This window comes from Tupaia chinensis, unplaced genomic scaffold, assembly GCF_000334495.1.
Source record: "Tupaia chinensis unplaced genomic scaffold, TupChi_1.0 Scaffold147282_1, whole genome shotgun sequence".
NCBI lineage: Eukaryota > Metazoa > Chordata > Mammalia > Scandentia > Tupaiidae > Tupaia > Tupaia belangeri.
Genome location: NW_006207133.1, coordinates 2,929,761 through 2,948,891, shown reverse-complemented (window position 1 = coordinate 2,948,891; position 19,131 = coordinate 2,929,761). Strand labels below are relative to the sequence as shown.

Here is a 19,131-nt window from a genome sequence, read left to right as displayed (position 1 = left end):
AACCTCAACCAGGGCCTGCAGCCTAAAGGGCTTGGGAACTCAAGGAAAATTACCTCATATGCACCCCTCTGTGCTCTGGTATTTGCATCAGGGCAAAATCGGGTTAATATGAAACCCAGGAGAGCTTTGGCAGGACAGAGAATTGAGAGACAGGCCCTAGGAGGATGGCTGGGAGGGAGCAGTGGCCTGCCTTGTGCTCTAGGGTGGCAGTGCCACTTTCTTCCCTGCCACTGCCCAACACACCTGGTGACTCAGGAGAGGGGCTTCTGCACACAGCGGTACCTCCCGGAGGAAGTGCCAGGTCCCAGAAGCCCCACAGCACCTCCTGCTGAGTGGGCTGGCTCTTTTTGGAAGTGAATAAGAAAAGATCATGAAAGGGCACCAGGAACCTCTGCTCTAGGATCTCCACACCAAGGCCCCGAGGACCATCGGTGGCTACGACTTGCTGAAAGTCAAGGCCTTTCTTGTAATCAGTGATGCTGGAGGACCAGGGTCCAGGGCCCTGGCTCTAGGCTTCCATGAGGCAAGGCACAGGATCGTCAGTGCCTTCCTCACTCCTTTCTGAGGCCCCAGAGGCTGGCAGAGCAGGCACTCAGTGAAAAAGCATTTGAATAAACGCCCTGAGTTCTGAGATCATTTACTCAGTTACGAATTTGGATTTGTTTCCCTGTGGAAAACAGCATGGGTATGACCATAGGTCTGGGTAGAGTGAATCTGAATCCCACCTCTGCTACGTATTGGCTGTGTGACTTTGGTCAAATCACTTAACCTCTCTGTGCCTCAGTTTTCTCACCTGTAAAATAAGGGCAGTACGACACGTGCCTTGTAGGGATGAGGTGGGTTAGACGAGTTCACAGTGGGTACATAAAGCTCTTAGAATTGTACCTGGAACACGGCAAGCTCTTTTTAAGGGCTCGTGACAATTATTTTTTCCCTTCCTCTCATTTTCATCAGGCATCTTGCCTCTCTGCCTGGAGTCTGGGCTTCTTCCTTTCTCTGCTGAAGTTCTGAGCCCACAGACGTGGTGCTGCCAGGCGTCCGTGGGTGGGAAGGGCTCTCAGGCATCTGAGCAGCTGCCAGGGGAGAAGCAGGAGCCCAAGTGTGAGCAGGGGCTGGGGTCTGTGTTCCCGGGCAGCAGCCCAGCCTGCCTCCTGGTCCTGAGTGGATGGCCACACAGCAGGCTACAGGGAATGCCCAACCACCCCAAGAACCTGCATCCTGAGCAGGGACAGGAGCTGCCGGGCCACTTGGGCTGGAACTGGGGGTGGGTGAGAAGTGTTTCATCACACCTGGGCCAACCCTGCGGGCCGACTAGTGTCCTGGAGCGGCCAGGACCCAGGCACCAGCTAGCCAGGGGCTGGGGACTGGAGAGGCGCGACGCCGGATGGAGAAGACGGAGAAGGCAGTGATGCTGGCAGATCACGAATGAAGCCTGGGAGCTGTAAACCCAGGGGGAGCACCAGGGGCCTGTTCCCATGGGTGTGGATGCCACTGACGCTGCCCAGGTCCCCACCTGGCTTGGTCCGAAGGCCTTCTGGTCCCTAGAACCCTGCTGGCAAAAGGGCACCAGGTGGGTTTGCTAAATGAATGATTAATGCTGCTCTCAAATTAAAAATACCCAACCCCAAAACCCTCATTCCTGAGTTGCTCCCACAGAGCTGAGAGCGGCTCTGTCCGTCCAGTGCTCAGACGCTGTCCCTGACCACCTCGACCTCATGCTTGTCATACCAGCAGTCCTGTGTCCTCCTGCTCCCAAGGACGCCTTCAGTGCTTTCTTGCCCACACCATGCCCAACTGCTCCCAGCCTCCCCTGCGCGGCCTCCTCACTGGGCTCTAGCTTCTGCTGTTGACCCCTGCTGTCTACTCAGCCAGGAACCAGAGCAAGCCAGTTAAACGGAGGGCAGGTCATCATCCCTCCACTCAACACCCTTTTCTGGCTTCTAATTTCACTCAGGGCCTAAGGCCAAAGTCCTCCTTCTGCCTTCAAGCCTTCCCTGCCCCCAGGGTCCAGCTGTGACCTCTCAGGTCTCCCCCACAAGGATGTGACCTCACTAGGCGCTAGCCACATGGGCGTCCTTGTTCCTCAAATGTGCCGGCCACATCCCATCCGAGGGCCTCTGCTCTTGCTGCCCCCTTGGCCTGCAGCACCCCACCCCACCCAGAGCCACCTGGTCTCACAGCCTGCTCTCCTCCCAGCCCATCTTTCGAACTTCTCCCCACTGCCTGCCCGGGCTTTACTTTGCTCCTTAGCACTCAAGGTCTTCTAAATGCCTGCTGTACCCTCCCGCTTTGTTGAAGTCTGCCCTGATGGGGCTGTGAGCACAAGTTCAGGATTTCTATCTACTCTGTTCGCTGATACTCAAGATCCTGAGCAGCAGGGGCTGGCAGCATGGCTCAGTGGTTAAGGGAGCGGATCTCACATGGCCAACTGTGAGGTATGAATCCTGCCCCAGCAGCTTATAAACATGCCAGGTGTGTGCGTGCATGCCCGAAGTTGTGAAAGGAGAGCAAGAAGGAGGACAAGGGATTTGCCCCTCAGAGGGTGCTCTCATCCTTCTCCTTTCTCTTTGTCTCTCCCTGCTGAGTGAAGCACCCTTTGGCAGATAAAATTAAAAAAATAAATAATCTCAGATGTCAGAACGTGGCACTGCCCAGTCAGAACGGAATCTGCAGCTGACAATTGGCACAGTTGCCCTGTGGGTACTGGCCACACTTGGTACACAGTGCTGGATGGGCACAGGCTTAGTGACAGAGGGAGGGTGGGGGGGCGCGGGGTGGGTACCTGCTTGATGGCCAGGTTGACCACGTCGTAGCGGGTGGAGCGGAGCAGTGGCAGGCAGAAGCTGTAGAGTGCGTGCAGTGACGCACAGAAGAAGCTGAGCAGCCCGATCTGCTTGCGATGCTGCAGCCAGTGGTCCAGCCAGTCGGGGAAGCGCTGGTACTTGGTGCCGCGATGCAGCTGCAGGGCAGCCGCCAGCACACCAGGCAGGTACACCAGCGACAGCAGCACGTAGGCCACGCAGGGCAGTGTGGTGTTGACCACGGACACAGGGAGCTTGTAGAACTTGTTCCTGCCCTCCTGCACGTAGGGCTGCAGCACGTCCCGGGTGAAGTTGTAGGCATAGAAGCAGATGAAGAGCCCCAGCGCCAGGAGGGTGGGTACCTTCCAGCCTGGGAGGAGGCGCAGGGGCATGGCCTCCACCTCCCGGGCTGATGCCAGGGATCCCATGTCCACAGGCGTGAAGCCCATGGCACGCACCATCTCGGAGACAGAACGCTTGGCCTCCAGCTGGTCACTGCAGATGGGCACCTGGGGGAAGGGAGGGGGCAGTCAGATGGGTCACAGGCCACAAGAGAGGGCAGGGCCTCAGTGACCATCTGGGCCAAACTCCTCACTGAGGCCCAGAGGGGCAGGGACTTGCCCAAGTGAGCTGCCAGTCGATGGCACAGCTGGGAGCAGAAGTGGCTCTGACTCCCAGGCTGGGAATCTTCCCTCTGCTCCATGTAGCCTCACAGCCTCTGGCCCAGTCTGCCCAACAAGGCCCTCTTCTCAAGGAGAGACTCACTAACAGTAAGTGTTACTGACAGCTCATTGACATTGGTGGCCATAAGCAAAATGCCTGTCTAGGCAGCCCCCAGGGCTCCACGAGATGGCTGCTTCTGAGGCCGTGGCCTGCCCTGGGAGCTACTTGCCACAGGGTCCTGTATATGGTCGAGTGTGCAGCAATGGCTGCAGCTCCACCCCTCGCTCCAGAGTCTCCCCTTCCACAAACCGGCCCTAGTCTGCTTGCCCTGCCCTGAGCCCACTGCTCCCTACCAGGAGCCCCTTGACATCCCAAGGTCCCCAGATACTCCATGGGCCTTGCCGACACTGCTGTGGCCAGGTTGTCTCTCACCACTGACAGCACCTGCTGGCTTTACACACACGATCCTTCAGCCTTGCCACAAGCCTGCAGGTAGGTACTATTGTCCTCATTTTTCAGATGCGGGAACTGAGGTCTGGGAGCATTATTTTTTACCTTCATGCTTTTGTAGGTCGTCTCTGCAGCCTGGGAAGCCTTCTTGCTCCCGGAGCCTGACAACAGGAGGTGGGCCCAGGTTGAAGCCCATCTTTAAGGCTTCCCCTGTCCCCCGAGTACTTTACCTTCAGTCCCTTCAGCCCTGGTCCCTTGGTGGCCACTTGACAAATGGAGTCCCAGGATACAGCTGCTTTATAGGCCCTGTACTCAGAGGTGGCTGGGCCCCTGGCACTCTCCCATAGAGCCTGGCACCTGGGCTGGACTTGCTGGTGGACATTCTCACACACATTTCCTCACGGAAAATACAGGTGCCTGTTGGGCATTCAAATCCATCCTGTTTCAGAGCAGCAGGTGGCACGGAGGTTAAGGTGGCTGGATCCCACATGGCTGGTTGTGTGGTTTGAGTCCCAGGCCCAGTGGCTTGAAAAAAAACATGCCAGTGCATGTGCGTGCATGCCCAAAATCCCAAGAGAAGAACACAGGAGAAGGGACTGCAGCATTGCCATTCCCCATTGGTGGGTAATTTATCTCTTTCTCTCTCTCTCTATCTCTCCAGTGAGTACATCTACCCTAGAGCAAAAACAAAAACAAAGAAACAAAAACTACCCCATCTTGGGAAAAGCTGCTCCTACCAAGAAACATACAGCTCTGAATGTTCTGGGAAGCTGTTTTACAGTCCTGAGAAAAATCTGTTGATTATTCTGAGAAATCCCCTCAGATCTTGGAAGTCCTTCGAGTAAACTCGACAAAGTGTGGGACACGTGTGTCTTTTTCAGGGCCTGGCACATACAGGTGTTTCTTTCTGCTTTCTGAGTCCATTTCTTTCTTTCTTTTTGGGAGAGGTCTTTGCTATAGGGCGCATGCGCTTGTCAGAAAGACAGAGACAGAGAGATAGAAAGTCAGAAATCACACCCCAGGGGGGATGGCCACGCTGCAATCCTTTCTCCTTCATTCTCCTCTCGGGATCTTGGGTGCACACACACATGCGTCTGGTGTGAGTTTAAGCCACCAGGTCTGGGACGTGAACCACAGTCAACTCTATGGGAGTCCAACGACATAGCCATTATGCCAACTGATGATCCCTCTGAGTCTATTTCTAAAAAAAAAAAGTCTTTCTTTGACCCCAAATAGTCCAGCAACTTTTCCCTCCTAGGAAACCCAGTTCCACAGCAGAAAGAACATGAGTTCTAGACCCATGGGAAACCTAGTTTCTGGTGTAGTTGGTAGCTTACCGAACCGCACCACTGGAAACCATGTGCTGAAGGTGTTGGAGCCCCTGGCCTGGGTGACCTGAAAACATGCCAGGAGTGTGGCATTCCCAGGATCCTGGAGGACTGGAGGAAGTGGGCGGTGGTACGACTGAGCCCTGTGGGGGTGCTCCTCTCTCACTCTCTCTCACACACACACACACACACATACATGCTCTATCATGAGTTTAACAACAAAAGAGATCCCTGTGACCTGGGTTCAAATAATACCCCGAGTCTGTTTCCTGCTCCATAAATGGAAACTTGGGGGTGAGGTGATATTGGCTGAGACAATGGACATAAAAAGCCTGGTGGCTCTCAGTGAAAATGAGCTGTTCACATTTGTTGTAGTGATATTGTACCCCAGAACCTACCTGCCTGTTCCCATCCCTCGGGCCAGCCTGCAGAGTCCAGGCGGAGATGACGTTGAAGGCCTTGACCACCGTGCAGGCAGGGAAGAGAGAGGCCAGGTACTCGGCATTAGACTGGCGGTGCTGAAGGTGCTGCTGCTCCGTGGGGTTGCTCACGTCCACCAGGATCTTGCCGGCCAGCTGGTCGCTGAGCCCACACAGCGAGGTGTAATGCTCTCGGAATACAGCCACAAAGATGACCTCCGGGGAGCTCACCGCCTCCGCCTGGAAAGTCACTTGGGCTGCAGCGGGGAACAGCCCAGCCGTGCGTTTGGGATTGCGGCTCCCCACCACTACGCCAAAGCCGGAACCCACCAGGCGTGTGGCCAGCGAGCGGGCGAAGTCCCCACTGCCCAGGATGCCCACTTTGGGGCCCTGGCTGAGGGCCTCGGTGAGGCTGCCATCACTGTCCACCAGGTGGCGGCTGATCAGCGGCTTGTCCATCTCGCCAGGCATTCTGGTGGCTGCAAGAGAAGACAGGAAGCTGGGGGGAGGCGCCTGGCCCACCTCTGCCCCTCCTCTCACCCATCCTTTCTGTACCATGACCCAGCAGGCGTCCACGTGCCAGCTCCAGGAGCACAAGCTGAGCAAGACCCTGCCCCTCCCCAAGGAGGGCACAGACCCAGGAAAAGGAGAGGGACTCTGCCTCCACCCTTTGTCCTTCCTGTGGACTTACGTCCTCAAACAAAATGGCAGGAGCTAGAGTGCTGGGAAAGAACGTGGTGGAATGTCCACCACCACAGCCGTGTGGGGCCATGCTTCTTTCCCAGAGGGTTACGGGACAGAAAGTGTCACTAGCAGGTGTGACCGCTTAACCCTACCGTCACTATTGTGGGTATTCTCTGTTTACAGGGTGGGGGACATAGTCCTGTGCTTGTTTACATTAAAAATAAAATTATTTTGGGCCAGCCATATGGTGTGGGGGTTAAGGAGTTTGGATCCCACATGGCTGACTACACATGTAAGTTCAAGTCCCAGACCCAGTGGCTTGAAAAATACACCAGACATGTGTTCATGTGTGCCCAAAATCCCAACAGGAGAATGGAGAAGGGATTGCAGTGTGGCCATCCCACCAGGGGGGGCCTTAACACTCTATCTCTGACGAACACAACCCCCCCGGGGGGGGGGGGGCCTTAACACTCTATCTCTGGGGAACACAAGTTCCCTATAACAAATTCTAAAAATATATATTTATTTCTTGGGCCAGCAGGTGGCATGGTGGTTAGGGCACTGGATCCCATGTGGCCAACTCCATGGTTCAAATCCCAGACCTGGTGGCCTGAAGAATGTGCTGGGCGCGTGTGTGTGCATGCCCAAAATTCTTAGAGGAGAATGGAGAAGGGAGTGTGGTGTGGTCACCCTCCTAGGAGGTGATCTCTCTTTTTCCTTGTCTCTCTGTCTCTCTCTCTGGCAAGTGCTCATGCCTTATTGCAAAAAAAAAATCTTTAAAAAAATTATATGTATGTATATATTTCTTCCATGAAAGACAGAGAGAAAGAGAGAATCCTTAGCAGGGTCAGCCCCGGATCATGAGCATGTGTGTTCCTGGTATACTCAGGGATATCTCTGGATGCGAACTCAGAACCTTCTCATGTGGACCAGCCTTGAGTGCTCTGTGTTGTACTGCTGCGCCTCTGTCTGGGGCTGGCTTGCTTACGTTCTGCATGTGGAACAGTACCTTTCACTCTGCCTTAAGCAGATGATGAAGAATGAAGAGCCTGGGAACCAGCAGTTAGCGTAATGGCTATGTCGCTGGATTCCCACATAGTCGACCGCGGTTTGCGTCCCGGACCCGGTGACTTAGAACTCATGCCGGGCGCGTGTGCGTGCATGCCCAAGATCCCAAGAGGAGAATGGAGGAGAAGGGATTGCGGCATGACCATCCCCCCTGGGGGGTGATTTCTCGCTTTCTGTCTCTATGTCTCTCTCTGTCTGTCTGGTGAGCACATGCGCCCTATAGCGAAACCTCTCAAAACAAACAAACAAACAAACAAAAAAAACAAAAAGAAAAGAAAAGAATGAAGAGCCTGAGGAAAGGATCTCATCTCTGACTGGATGGAGCCTGGCACAGGTGGTGCTCAGTGTTGGCCACAAAAGTGAATGAATGAACACAGAAGGCCTCCTCTCGGGATGGGGCCGGGGAGACATGAGATATGTTGAGTGCCCTGGCTCTTCTTTACTGAGCCCCAAGTGTGAGTGGACATGTAGGACTCCCTGACTTGGGTCAGGCATCTACCTTTGTAAAGGTGGATGGGAACAATCACGTTTCAGTTGTCACCAACTTCTAAGTGCAATTTGCTCCTTCCTGTAAGTGGGAAGGTGAGCAAGCAACCATGGTAGCATTAACCGTACCTGTGAGGTGGTCACCAACACTGACCAACGTCATATCACAAATTCACCTGCACAAGGGTTCTCCTGATACTATTCAAATTCATCACTAATTTGAAAGTATGGTATATATTAGATCTGCCATTAGATCTTGTTATTTAACATTTTGCCAGAGGGCATGTGCACTCACTGGAGGGGTGGGTTGGAAGTGAGAAAGCACCTACCACGGGGGAATGTGCGTGCCATCGTCCCTGCTCCTCCATTTCTCCCTCCTCTCAGGATTTTGGGCACATATGCACAGGTACCTAGTGTGTTCTTGGAGCCCCCATGTCTGGGATTCAAACTGCATAGTGGGAACCAGCAGTTAGCGTAATGGCTATGTTGCTGGACTCCCACGTAGTCGACCGCGGTTTGCGTCCCGGACCTGGTGGCTTAAAACTCACGCCAGGCACATGTGCGTGCGTGCCCAAGATCCCGGGAGGAGAAGGGATTGTGGTGTGGCCATCCCCTCTGGGGGGTGATTTCTCGCTTTCTGTCTCTCTGTCTCTCTCTGTCTGTCTGGCGAGCACACATACCCTATAGCGAAAACCTCTAAAAAAAAAAGAATCCCCAAGAGGTAGGTACTGTTATTATCACCAACTTAAAGAAAGGAAACTGAGGTTCAGAGAGGTTGAGGAACTTGCCTCAGGGAGCACAGCTAAGCGAGGGAAGGAAGAACAGGAAGTAGGTCTGTCCACCTCCGCTGTCTGAGCCTCACTCAGAGTCCTAATGCCCAGACAGGATGGCGAGCTGTCTAGAGAGCCCCAGGGAGGGCCACACTGGGCTGCACTGGCTGAGAAGAGAGGTCAGTGTGGAAGGGAGTGTGCTGACTGTCCACTCTGAGAGAGAGGGGCATGTGTGTCCTTATTGCCAAGGCACAGAAAATGATACCCCAAATACGGTGCTTTGGTGTGAAGGCCACTGAAAGGCCTCAGGGGCAGCCTCAGAAGCGAGGTCTCTCTCACCTGCCCTGTTCTCCTTTCTCTACCCAAGTGAGTCACAGAAACCAGATTCCTCTTCCCCAGGGTGGGCCATAGAAATTAGAACCTCTCTCCCTCAAAGGGGCATAAAACCTAAAAAGCCGTTTTCTCCCTTCTCCCTTACAGACTCTCATTCCAGGGCGTCCTGCCCCACACCAGGCAGGAAGGACCACCACACAGGGAGGCCAAGCACCAAACAGACAGACCTGGCTAGGTCCCCCCAGTCTGTGTAAACGGGGTCCCCCTTTGTCCAATCACACGTCTACTTGGCTGTCCATTCCTCAGTGAACCTCAGTATAAAAACACAGTCACCCCAGGTCTTTGGGTCTCCATTCCGAAGGTTCCCACGTCACCTAAAACTTTGAATAGATAAGTCTATTATGCCTTGCCCTTGCTAACCTACCTTTTGCTTCAGGGGTATGAGCCGTGATCTTGCCGACTGGAAGGAACGGTAGCTCTCTTTCCCGCCCCCGCCCCCCCCACTGTCCTGCCCTGCCACAGTTCCGGGAAGTCCCTTAACCTCGTGCACATTCTCGAAGTAGTTTTGAAACAGCCCTGTCTCCCCTCGGACCGCAGGGACTGGCTGAGCTCAGGCCCTGCAGGTTGTTTCTGGGGCACCATGCTCTCCGAGGCCACAGAGGGAAAGGCCACACCTGCTGACATGCAGGCACCAGCCAAACCCCAACCACACTCACACTGGGCTGGACCTCCCTGCGAAATGCAAGGGGGCGTTTTCTGCCTGGTTCTGTGGGCGTCTCCAGGGTGGTAAAAGCTACTGTCTGTGTATGAGAGTGGCATACACACGCCATAGTGCATCCATGGCAGGACGCATTGTGCCAGGCTCCTGACTAAGGCTGCTTGGGCCGGAGCCAGGCTCTGGAGTCAGACCTCCGGGATTCTGGTTCTGATTCTGCCCTGCTAACTGAGCCTCCGTTTTCCCAGCTATAAAAGGGAGACCATCAGTACCTTCCCCGTGTGTCGGCTGTAGGAGTAAGCCCTGATATAATGAGCACTTGGCAAATGTCGTTCAGTAATTGCCAAGCAAGTACCAGCAGCCAGCCAAAGCTGAGCGCTGTGCTAGCAGCAGGGATGAGGTGAAGGAGGGCAGAAGGGCGGGCAGCACCCTTTCAGCCCTGGGGATGAGGGACAAGACTGCTGGGTGACAGGGCAGAGGGCTGAGGCTCCACAGGCCAGCACTGGGGATTTGTGCCAGGTCTATGTAAATCCCTCACTGGACTCAGAGCCTCTGTGGTCCTAGGGTCAGGTTTTCCTCACAGCCAGTAAGGGCTGGGACAGACACACACACACCTCAGTCCTTCCCACTTGCTGACCCAGGCACCTGGAGACACAGCCCTGGAGGTCGTTTTTCCCTGATGGGGAAGAAGAAAAGCTACACCAAGGCCCCCACCCCACATGTCTTTTCCACATCGCTAGCGGTTTGGATGATTCCAAGCAGGTCCCCTCCCAACAGAAGCCTCTCCTCTTCTCTCTTCTTTCTCCTTAGTTACTTTGTGCTGAACGTTCTAACGAGTACAAAGTGAGGAAGATGTGGTCCCACTCTCGGATGGTTCAACATCTACCATGTGTGTAGTTGGGTGAGTGGGGCCTTGAATGAGGTCTGCCCACTGACGACTGGATGCAGGGCAGCTGGAGATGGAGCCCAGGCATGGCACAGGCCTGGTCGGAGCCCCTGCCCACTCCCAGGGCAAAGCCAGGGAGAGCTTCAGGGCAGAGACAGCACCTGATGATCCTCCAAGAACACTGGCTTATGGCTTCAAAACGAGACTGAACGAACTGAGTTAATTAAGAAGGCAACCGACCTAGAGTAAGCACCACAGGTGGGAAGGGGTTGTCTGGGACCCTAGAGGCCACTCAAAGCCTGACTTATATCTGCTTCCATTTGGGGAGCTGGTGGAGGCAGCTGCAATAGACGAAACCCATAAACAGGGGCCAAGCAAACCCTAGACAAGGGCTGGTCCCAGCTCTGCCCCAACAAGAGCAGAGACCTTGGAGGTCACCGAGTCTTCCTGGGTGGCTTCTTAAACAGGAGCTTCAGCACCAGATCACCTCTGAGTGCCTCCCAGCCCCTATAGTCTTGGGATCTATTAAAAGTCCTAGACTTAGGGACCAGCAGGTGGCATAATGGTTAAGGCGCTGGACACTCCCACATGGCCGACCATGATTCGGGTCCCAGACTTGGTGGCTTGCTTTCTTACCTTCTCTCTCTCTCTGTGTCTCTCCGGTCAAGTCAAAAATGAATGAATGAATAAATAAAGTTAAATAAATAATAATAAAAAAAAAAGTCCTAGACTTACAGTCCTAGACAGCCCCACTCTCAGTGGCAAGATGAATGGAAACTACATACGGAACATCTCTAAAGTGCTTCTTACCAAAATTGGATCCTCAGGACAGGAAGACGCCTGGCTATAAGGCCTTCTTCTGAGTTCCTCCTACCATGAGGGTAGGAGTGGGTGGGTGGGTCCTTCCTCTACATTTTCATGCAGGGACAGAACTACCCAGTTGGGGAAGCAGTCAGGCAGGTGGATAAAGGCCTAGGCTCTGGGCCCGACTGCTGGGGTCAAGTCAGGGCCACGTCACCACTTACTAGCTGGGCGTCTTTGGGAAAATTACTTAATTTCTCTGTACCTTAGTTCTCACACCTTTAAAATGAGGACCCTGACTGTATCCCCTAAGGGTTGTGAGGATGAAATGGGTTAATACGTGCAAGAGCTCAGGGTCATTCTTTCTGACTGGAGTGCATGTGTGTGCATGTGCGTGTACCATGCCCTAGGTTCTTCTCAGGCAGCGAACACATCAAACTCCTCCATCCTCCTGGTGCCAGTGCAAGGCTCACTGCTGGTTTGAAGGCTGGAGTAGGGTTTGGGGCCAGGACAGGACAGAGGTACAAGTCCTGGAGGTCCCTGAGGCTCAGTGGAGCCCCTCCCCTTGCCAGTCTGTGGCCTGCAGGTGAAGTGATTAACCCAGTCTGAGCCCCAGTCTGGGCAGGCTCCCTGGGGAGTGTATTTATAGATGGGGCAGGGTAACAGGGAGAGGATCAAATTGCAGTTCAGTGGGCCTAACCTTGCAGCCTGTAGGCAGACCCACAGGCAGACCTGCCTGGCTCTCTCCCAAGCTGTGCACAAAATGGCAATGACCTGGGTGTCCCCTCCCCTCTGGGTCTCTGTCCTCTCTGGGTCTATGCCTAGGCTTGCTCAACCTCTCCCAGTTCCCGGCAGGGCCACAACTAGGCTGTTGGTGGCCATGAGCCAGGTCTGGTCCAACAGCAAGCTTGCCAGCTCCTGCTCGCTCTGGGCAGGCCACTAATATTGGGCAGCCGTGACACTGACAGCCCCACAGCCTTTGTTTTGTGTGCAGTCCAGGTCCTGAAGGGGCCTGGGGTGGCCAGGGCAGGCTGCAGCCACATAGGGGTCACTGTGGGTCATGTGGGCACCAAGGGTCAGTCCGATGGAGGAGGGACAGCCTGCAGGCCCAGAGGGTCCTGTCTCTCCCATTCAGGGTCTGGCTGAACCAACACTGAGAGTGGAAATGGCACAATTCTGGTCCTCAAGCAGTCCACAGTTATCTTCAAACGTCTTTTATTTTTTAATTAATCTGGTCAGCAAAACTAAATTTTGGGCCCGTTCCTATTCCTGCTACATTTCTTCATAAATAAAATAAAGTTTACAAGTACCTTTGTGCAATAGTGCACGGTAATGCTATGGCATACTGCTCCCAAAGAGGGATCCTTTATAAGCCTGGGGTGGTCTGTCCCCACCTGGAGACCTCTGCCTAAAGGGAGGGGCAGGTTCTGGATGGAAATGTTCAAGGCCTCCTGACAGGGCACTGACTTCAGATGTGAGAGCTCTCAGCTTCCTGCAGGAGGACCTAGTTGGACCTTGAAAAATGTAAGAGTTAAACAGGGAAAAGCATATCAAAAAGAGGGCCTGCCTGAGATGACCCAGTGCACAGGGACCCATCAACAGCTTGTGGCCCTGGAGCAAACAGGTATGAGCCAGGAGCCAGCAGGGGGGCTCAGCAAGTCCAAGTAAACTCTTGAATAGGACTCTCCTTTAAACTTGAAATGTATGATGATGGAAGGCGTAGGGATGTGGGAGGCTGAAACTCTGGCTTTATCATCACCTCACTTCGAGATACTGGAAAGGTCAGTCCTTTCTCTAGTCTCAGTTCCTCATCTGACCATAACTAGCTGCCCAGCTTCCCTCATAGGCATGGGGCATGCTAAGATGTTGCTCTGGGCTGGAGGCTTTTCTGGGACTCCTGCCTGGTGGATCTCCTTGTCATGTGTTCCTGGTCCTTCCCCTACCTCCTGTGAGCCTTGAGAGGGCAGAGACTGCTATGTCTTGTTCCCTGTGCACCCAGCACTATGCTGGGCACATTGCGGAGGTTCTGTGCATACTCCTGACAGAACGTATACCACTGGGACTTACAGCTTCATTCTATTTATCTTTTGGGACTGAAATCCTTCTAAAATGCAGTCTGCACTTTATTTATTTATTTATTTATTTATTTATTTATTTATTTATTTATTTATTTATTTATTTATTTATTTATTTATTTATTTATTTATTTATTTATTTATTTATTTATTTATTTATTTATTTATTTATTTATTTATTTATTTATTTTTTTTGAGAGGGATTTTTTGCTATAGGGCGCGTGCGCTTGCCAGACAGACAGAGAGAGACAGAGAGATAGAAAGTGAGGAATCACCCCCCAGGGGGGATGGCCACGCCGCAATCCCTTCTGATCCATTCTTCCTATTGGGATCTTGGGCACGCACGCACACATGCCCGGCGTGAGTTTTAAGCCACCGGGTCCGGGACGCGACCCGCAGTCGACTAGTGGGAGTCCAGCGACATAGCCATTATGCTAACTGCTGGTCCCCAGTCTGCACTTTAAAAGAAGGCATCCAGATCCTCATTCAGCACCCCAGTGATCACCTCAAACTATTTGGCTTCATCTTATGTTATTATAGAACTTTTTCATCGGTTCTCTGCCTTCTCCCTTATTGTTAGGACTTTGTCAAAACTGTCAGCCTGCTTGGTTCCTAAAAGCCACCCCCTACACCCAACTCCTGAGTCCTTCTAATTTGCTGTAGACAAGAAATTCAGGGAGCGCACCATCAAGAAAGTAAAAACACACAGAATGGTAGAAAATTTTTGCATATCATGTATCTGTTAAGAGACTTGCTTCTAAGTATAGAAAGAACTTTTACTAAAAGTTTACTAAATATTAAAAAGATAAACAAGCTATATAAAAATGGGCAAATGGTTTGAACTGACAACTTCCCAAAGAAGATTTATAAGTGAGCAATAAGCACATGAAGTGATACTCAATATCATTATCCCTCAGAGAAATGCAAGCTACAATCATAAGGAGATATCCCTTCACATTCCCTAGGCTGGCTGGAATAAGTGTTAAAAAGGCTGTTGGTGAGGACGTGGCAAAGTCAGAGTTCTCATATACTGCTGGTGGGAATCTAAAATGGTGTACCCACTGTCGCATAACAACGTTATCCATAATACCTCAAAAGTGAAGACAACCCAAATATCCATCAATTGATGATAAACTGATGAATGGTTAAACAAATGTGGTATATCCATACAATGGAGTATTACTCAGCCATCAAAAGGAACTAAAGGTGCCAGCATGTGTTGCAGTGGTTATGGTGCTGGGTTCCCACATGGTTGACTACAGTTTAAGTCCTGGACCCAGCAGCTTGAAACGTATGCTGTGTGCACGTGTGTGCATGCCCAAAATCCCTAGAGAAGAATGGAGAAGGGACTGTGGCGTGGCCAACCTCCCAGGGAGTGATTTCTCACTTTCTGTCTGTCTCTCTGATGAGTACATGTGCCCTATAGCAAAAAATATCTCAATAAATAAAGAAAATTAAAAGGAACTAAATATTGATAAACACTCCAACATGAACGAATCTTATAAGTATTATAAGATATGAAAAGAACCCAGGTATGAAAGGCCCAGAATAGGCAAATCCATATAGACAGAAAGTAGAGTAGGGCTTGTCAGGGAATAGGGGGGAGGGTGGTTCAGAAAAAAAACCAGAGAGTGACTGCTCACTGATACAGGGTTTCTTCTGGGGGTGAAGAGAACATTCCGGAATGGATTATGGTGATGGTTGCACAGCTCTAAATATCCTAAAATCTACTATATTTTATATCAGGTCTTCAGAAAAGTCATGATGCATTTTAATACATCATGACTTTTTTTTTGACAACTCAATACTTTAAATGAGTGACTGGTATGGTATGTGAAGTATAGCTCAATAAAATTGTTACAAAACTAAAGTTGTTTTTAAAATAGTTATGAAAGAAAAAGAAATCAAGGTACTACAGACTGTTATTAGTGTGTGTAAACTAAGAACAAATATGTTTTGGTTGAAAGTTTAAGGATGCTACATGAGCTTAATGCATGGATTTTGTGAAATCAATGGGCTCTGAAGCCTTCTAAAATTATTTCCTGGTTGTTTTCTGCATAGTTGAATTTTCTAAGCCCCATGACCTCCAGAGAAGTGAGGCTATGTAATCAATACGATTAACTATAGCTATCGCAGGGGAGGTGGCATCCTGGGCTAAGCAGTCCTCTTGGCCCTGGTAGGTCCTGTGGCTTTTGCTTCACACCGCTACCTCTCTGACTCCATCCATGCAAACAGACAGCCATTCTGGGGCCGCATGGGGTGGTGAGTGAAGAGGTCTGGGGCCCACATTGCTGGCTCTGGGGCCGGGTCAGTGAGCAGCGCAGAGGTACTCTAGTTGGGAGCAGACATCATGTGCTACTGACTTGGGTGTCCGAGGGGTAATATAAGGATGTGCAGCTGGGAACTGGCACACAGCTGACCATCTGCTGGTGGTGCACTAGGCCAGTTAGTGCCTCCCCCACCCTCAAACCCACTTCTTCCCTAATGAGGCAGAGGATCAGATCAGCCCTGGAACTCTCCATAGCCCTGAAGCCACAACTGGTCACTGGGTGTTTGCCCAGTCAGACCAGGCTGCTTTCCCAATGCAGTCATCAGATCGTGGGTTCAGGAAAACATTTCGACATTCTAGGTTTACTCAGGATCAGCACCCTTAGTAAACTGCAGGGTCTGTAGCAAGGGCACAGATGTGGATTCACATCTCAGCCAAACCACTTACTGGTAGCCTGGGCCAGTCACCTTACCTGTCAGTCTCAGTTTCCGCAATTGCACAATGGGGCGAAGATATTTATTTTAACAAGTTGTAGTGAAGAATTTTATGGGGAAAGTAAAGTGCCATACTTTGAGCCTGTTCGACTCACTTTTCATTTTTATTCCTCTTTCTCTAGGATTAAAAAAAAAAAGTTTTTCTGTATAAAGCAGAAATAGATGCACTTAAATCGATATACGGTGTTTTCTGCCAAATGATGAAATTTACTTTAACATTTTCTAAAAATGTGCTCTGAGATAATGGCCCGGAGACACACATACAAGGCAACTGGAGAAAAAGAGCAGCTGCTGTTTGGGGCTCAGGGAGTAGGAAGAGGGGTGTAGGGGGAGGGGCTGGCAATCCAGCAGGGCCCCAAGGTGGCTGGGACTAGGGCACTGGGCTTTCTGAGCCCTCTAGGGGCTGCCACTCCCAATACCTGGCTCCCTGCAGGGACAGTCCTCAGGCCGTTGGTCTCCACCATCCTGCCTCGCTAGGATCCTCACTCACACCGACTGCCCTTCTGTCTCCACATTTCTTGAAAGCAGCCCTTGTCCATTGGACAGAATTTTTTCTCTCCTGTTTCCTCCCAGACTCCAAGCTCTCAAGGGTGGGAATTGCGTAGACTCAATTTGTCACCTCAGCACTCAGCATGGGTCTGGCACACGTATCAGGTCACACTCAAACTGCATCGGAATCGGTTGGAGGGCTGATACAATGCATTGTGAGGCTCTGTGCCAGAATTTCTAATGCTGCTGGTCCTGAGGCCACACTTTGAAAAACACTGTAGTAGATGCTCAATAAAGCACTGTGCAAGGGCTGAATGAATCCACACATCCTTGCACGCAAGAAAATTATGGCTTGAATGTGTACCCTCCAAATTTATGTGTTGACATTTGCTTGTGATGGTATTAAGAGAATAAAAACTTAATCTGACTATGGAATTAAGAGGTGGAGCCTTTGAAGGTGATTAGATAAGGTCATCAGGGTGGAGTTCCATGACAGTACTAATGGCTTTATAAGACAAGGAAGAGACCAAACCTGAAACACAGAACCTCTTTTCAGGTGATGCTCTGCAACCCACTGGGACTCTACAAAGTCTTCACTAACAAGATCTTAGCCAGATGCAGCTCCTTAACCTCAGACCTCCAAAACCATGAGCTGAATAAACCTTCTTATTTGTAAATTACTCTGTGCTATTCAGTTATTAAGCAACAGAGAATGAACTAAAACAAACAAACAAAAAAACCACTCCAGATCTTACTTTTTTCCTGGGTCTTCACAGTCAGCCCACTTCCTAGACCACCTTCTCCATAAAGCCCTCCCTGACTACAGGGCTCTCCTCTGTGCTCCTCTTGGTCTTGAAATCCAGATACACATACCCCATCCCTGCACACCCCTTGGCCACCCAGAGTGGGGTCTTTCTGGTGAGAAGGTGATCTGAGTTGTAGTGGCTAATGGAGCAAATCCACAGGGACCCATTTCCTGCCACATGTGGGTCACCAGGGCTCCTGCAGCCTCGAAGAGAAGAAGGTAGCAGAGCAGGGGGACCATGAAGATCTTGGAAACCCAGGAACCTGAGTTTGCTGCCTGAGGGAGAACCCAGATGGTCCACCTTCCATCCAGACTCTCTTGTACCACGATTTGACAGCCTGGCCTGGAAGCATTGCTCACTGGGCCAGTTCAACCCAAATGCTGCCAGTACACGGGCAGGGTGGTGGTCAGTGCTGGCTGGGAAGAGAAAGAGGAAGGCCCCCTGGTCAGCACTAAGGTCAGGGGTTGGAAACAGGTGGAGGGGGTGATGCTTAAGTCCCAGAGTCTCCAGCTGTACAACTTTAGGGGATGACTGACATGGTAACCCACATGGAAAGCACTGGTGTTGTGTAGTGCACAGCCTGTGCAGTTTTACATAACAGCTGGTTCTGCCAAGCTTCCTCTAGGAAATTCTCTCATTCATGACTTCCCGACCAGCTACTGTGTGCCCAGCTTGGAATCATGCAGTAGAACCATGTACATAGCTAGAAGATGGCCTGCTTTCTGGGACACTTAGGAGAAAGGTCAGCTTTATGGTGACAAGGAGAAAAGCACATGAAAAAGGGCATGGCTGGGAACGGTAGGAGCCAGGGAGGAGCAGCTTAGCTCTCCCAGGGAGTCAGGGAGCTAGCATGTGGGGGCAGCCAGCTCTCTTAGCTGGTTAATCCAGCCAGGCTGGAGGCCACCAGGCAGCGGCAACTGAATCTGCAGCCTCAGCGCCTGGCATAGAGTAGTTTCTTGCTTTCCAGGAGACTTGGAGCTGCAGACCCTTGGGGCCAGCAGACTGTGGCTGCTCTTACCCCTCCCCTTTCTATGGTGTAGGGTTTGCAGAATTGGAGGTGAGCTTTGGCTCTACTCCTGGGCAGGAGGAGGCCTGAGGGCGAAGGCAGCCAAGGTACACAGGCAGCTCCAGAGTTCTACCCACGAGCTCAGCCTGCCTCATACCACTCGATTCTTGAGTTTAGGGATGCACAGATGCATACCTCTCCCTGGTTTGTCCCAGCTGATGTGCTGCATCTTCCAGGAAGCCTATGGGGGGCCCATCTCAACCCTCAGTGAACTTCTTCTAGACTCTGGGGGGCATTGGAAGTTGGCTTCCACTCGCCAGCTGCTCTGCATGGGAGGGTCACAAAGCACTTGTCAACCACCACCATAGCCAGCTCTGACTTTTGCAAGAGCATTTTTAAAAAGTTTACATATTTATTTCTTCCATAAATGAGAAAAAGAGAGAGAACCCTCAATAGAGCTTTTTCTTTTTAGAAGTTTTTGCATTAGGGTGCATGTGCTCACGAGAGAGAGAGAGAGAGAGAGAGAGAGAGAGAGAGAGAGAGAGAGAGAGAGAGAGAGAGAGAGAGAGAGAGAGAAAATGGGAAATC

At 51.6% G+C, this 19,131-nt stretch overlaps 1 protein-coding gene across 1 annotated transcript in view; it reads right to left on the bottom strand.

The window, feature by feature from the left end:
• Positions 1 to 19,131, bottom strand: part of STEAP3 (STEAP3 metalloreductase) — a 52,137-nt gene that overhangs the window by 14,704 nt on the left and 18,302 nt on the right. The window contains exons 2-3 of the mRNA XM_006169547.2: positions 5,641 to 6,140; positions 2,783 to 3,310 (exon numbers count right to left, since the gene is read on the bottom strand). Of these exons, the coding sequence (XP_006169609.1) occupies positions 2,783 to 3,310; positions 5,641 to 6,140 (1,028 nt within the window). The remainder of the gene's footprint in view (positions 1 to 2,782; positions 3,311 to 5,640; positions 6,141 to 19,131) is intronic.